The sequence below is a fragment of the Atta cephalotes genome (assembly GCF_000143395.1).
Source record: "Atta cephalotes unplaced genomic scaffold scaffold00008, whole genome shotgun sequence".
Taxonomy (NCBI): Eukaryota; Metazoa; Arthropoda; class Insecta; order Hymenoptera; family Formicidae; genus Atta; species Atta cephalotes.
Window position 1 is genome coordinate 2,742,798 of NW_012130072.1, and position 2,856 is coordinate 2,745,653.

The 2,856-nt window shown below is 37.8% G+C and overlaps 1 protein-coding gene across 1 annotated transcript in view; it reads left to right on the forward strand.

The window, feature by feature from the left end:
- Positions 1 to 68: 68 nt before the first annotated feature.
- LOC105627154 overlaps positions 69 to 2,856 on the forward strand; it is a 14,855-nt gene continuing 12,067 nt past the window's right edge. Inside the window, exons 1-2 of the mRNA XM_012208440.1 lie at positions 69 to 569; positions 1,394 to 1,574. Of these exons, the coding sequence (XP_012063830.1) occupies positions 69 to 569; positions 1,394 to 1,574 (682 nt within the window). The remainder of the gene's footprint in view (positions 570 to 1,393; positions 1,575 to 2,856) is intronic.

Here is a 2,856-nt window from a genome sequence, read left to right on the forward strand (position 1 = left end):
GAGAGAGAGAGAGATTTATCGATCAATCGCGCTCTGACCAACTTCATGCATAATAATGATCGCAGGTAATGCCGAGGGAATCCTGTCCCGGGTTACTGTTGACCCTGGTGTCGATATTCGTCGGCCTGTGCGAGTCCTCTGCTGCCCCCGGAGCCGCAACATCCGGCACTCAGCAACCACAGCCGCAGCCACAGCAGCAGCCGCCGCCGCAGTCGCAGCAGCAGCATCCAATTTGTAGGCCTGGTTTGGAGTTCTGGTCCACCGAACGCGCCTCGTGCTGGCCGTGTACTCGATGCGCCCCCGAATTCACCTTAAGTCCATGTGTGATTCACAAGGACGCGATATGCGGCCCACTATCAGCGCTCGAGCTCGACTGGTCCTTCTTGTCATCGACGGGCAGGAAGAGACCCTCGAGAGCCGGTGATGACAATGGGACCGTCACCTCGAACGCGTTCCTGCGGTTCTCTGAGGAGAGGACGAAAGAACGACCCTTCGTGGAAACCGATAATCTCATCAACCCCGGTCGTGAAGGCGACAAGGAGCCGGTCTCCGCTTCGCAGGAATCGAAAGTAATTTCGAATTAGTTTCACAGAATTTTTAAGTCTTTGAGCTCATGATCATCAGTTATAGTTTCCATTTTAATTATTTAATTTTAATCGATAGAAAAACTTGTATAGAAAGGAAGGAATATAGAATCGAGAAAGGATGTGACTAATTCTACGGAAAACAGTATGATATTAACCCTCCGGTGCTGACGTCAAAATCTGTAATACAATTAGTGAACTCTGTGAAGCTTATTTAATATATGTTAAAAGGCACAATTAATTTATTATCAATTGACTTTTAAGTCAATTAATTCTTGATTAACACATCGGAACAATAGTTTCTCATATCAAGAAAATCAATCTCCCATTAATAAACGTAAAACAATCAGCGTGCGTTTCGAGTTGGCGAAAGTTGGCCATATTGCTTTCGTTCTATTTACTATGCAACATAGAATCGCATTGCCAAAGTCGATTGCATTCCGTGACGTGTTTCGAAAGTAAATAATAAGAAATAAACCTTATCATGTGCAGTTAAATAATTTTTTTGAAAGAGAAAAAAAATGAATCAATCAATATCTTTTATTTCCTTTCCATGAAATAAAAAACTTCATGAAATAAAAGGCTTGATTGATCATTTTCTTTTTTTTTTCACAAGAAAATTATTTAATTGCATGATAAGGTTTATTTCTTATTATTTACTTTCGAAAACGGCATGGAGTGCAATCAACTTTGGCAACGCGATTCTACGTTGCATAGTAAATAGAGTGAAAGCAATGTAGAACCGGCTTTATACAAAAATCTGTGCTCCGATCTGTGTGCCAGTTTAATACGCTGACTTTATGATGCAGACGGCGTATGATCCTCGGGAGAGGAGAAAATCAGCCGTTGAAGACAATCTACCGTGGGACTGGCAGACCGGTGCTCTGGTCCTTGCGGTATGCGCCTGCATAGTATTCTTCCTGGTAGCAGGATGCTCGGCTATCGTCTACGCGAGGCAATGGCGGCGGATGAAGAGGAACTTCGAGCCGGGTAAGAGAATATTAAAAGAAATAATATATAACATAGAATAAATCGAAACAATTATTTCTTAAAAACTCGAATTCGCATTCTTCGAATATTCTAATCGTCGTCTAATAGTCTTCATACAGCACAGATTAATCCAGCAATATTACTCTCTAAATCTGAATCAATGGATAATCATTAATTATCCAGTGGCATAGTTGACATTAATCAGTGAAGTTCAAAAAAGGAAGAATGTTTGAGCATTATATAACTAAAATACTGATATCTGTACGTTAATTTCAATTTGTCGATACCATATTCATTGAGTTTTATGTATTAAAACAAAGTTAGTTAGATTACATAATAAAGATTAGTTAGGGATCTCACATTTAATTTACTAATTACTAGGTGGCATACTGATGTCAGTGATTATCCACTGATTTAGATTTAAAAAGTACAATACACTGAAAAAAAAAATAGTTTTTAAAAAGACATTTATTTGTGAATTATAATGTTTCTTTTACTGAAATAAATCCTTATTTAAGGACAAATACAGCGAAAATAAAATTTTATTTCCAAATAAAATTTTAATAAACCTATTTTATTTTGTCTTAATGAGATATTATTAAAATACGTTTCACAGAAATACTTATATTTCGTCATTTTTTATAATTAATGAACATTTGCTTGCAAATATTTCGACTTTTTTTCAGTGCAACATTTAAGCAATATTGCAAACATCGCAGCAATGTTGCTCCAGCTTGTGTGTTGTATATACAAAATTTCTTCTCCGCAAAATCTTGAATAATTCATTATCGGTATTCTATAACGGTTTTCATTTTTAATCGCGTGCTTGATCATTTTTTGATGTCGCTTAATCAAAATAAGAACAGTCAAAACCAAGTCTTACATAACGTATAACGCATAATGAATAAGAATATAAATAAGATTACAAACAATTAAAATCCTTTATTTTCTTTCTTTCCATAAAAGAAAAGAATCTGCTTGGTTGATTTTCTTATTCAATATGCTTCAATATGCATTAAATAAGAATTTATGCTTCTACCTTAATCGATCGCTATGCATCCGTGATATCCTCCTTCGGAGATGGGGAAGGGAAAGGATCCGTATCTCGCGAAGCAAAGGGAGCCGCGTTGTCGGGATGTCGGCGGAAAGAATACAGGTGCACGTATATATACACGCAAGCCAGCGAGAGACAGAAAGAGAGAGACAGAGACAGACAGACAGACAGACAGAGAGAGAGAGAGAGAGAGAGAGAGAGAGAGAGAGAGAGAGAGAGAGAGAGAGA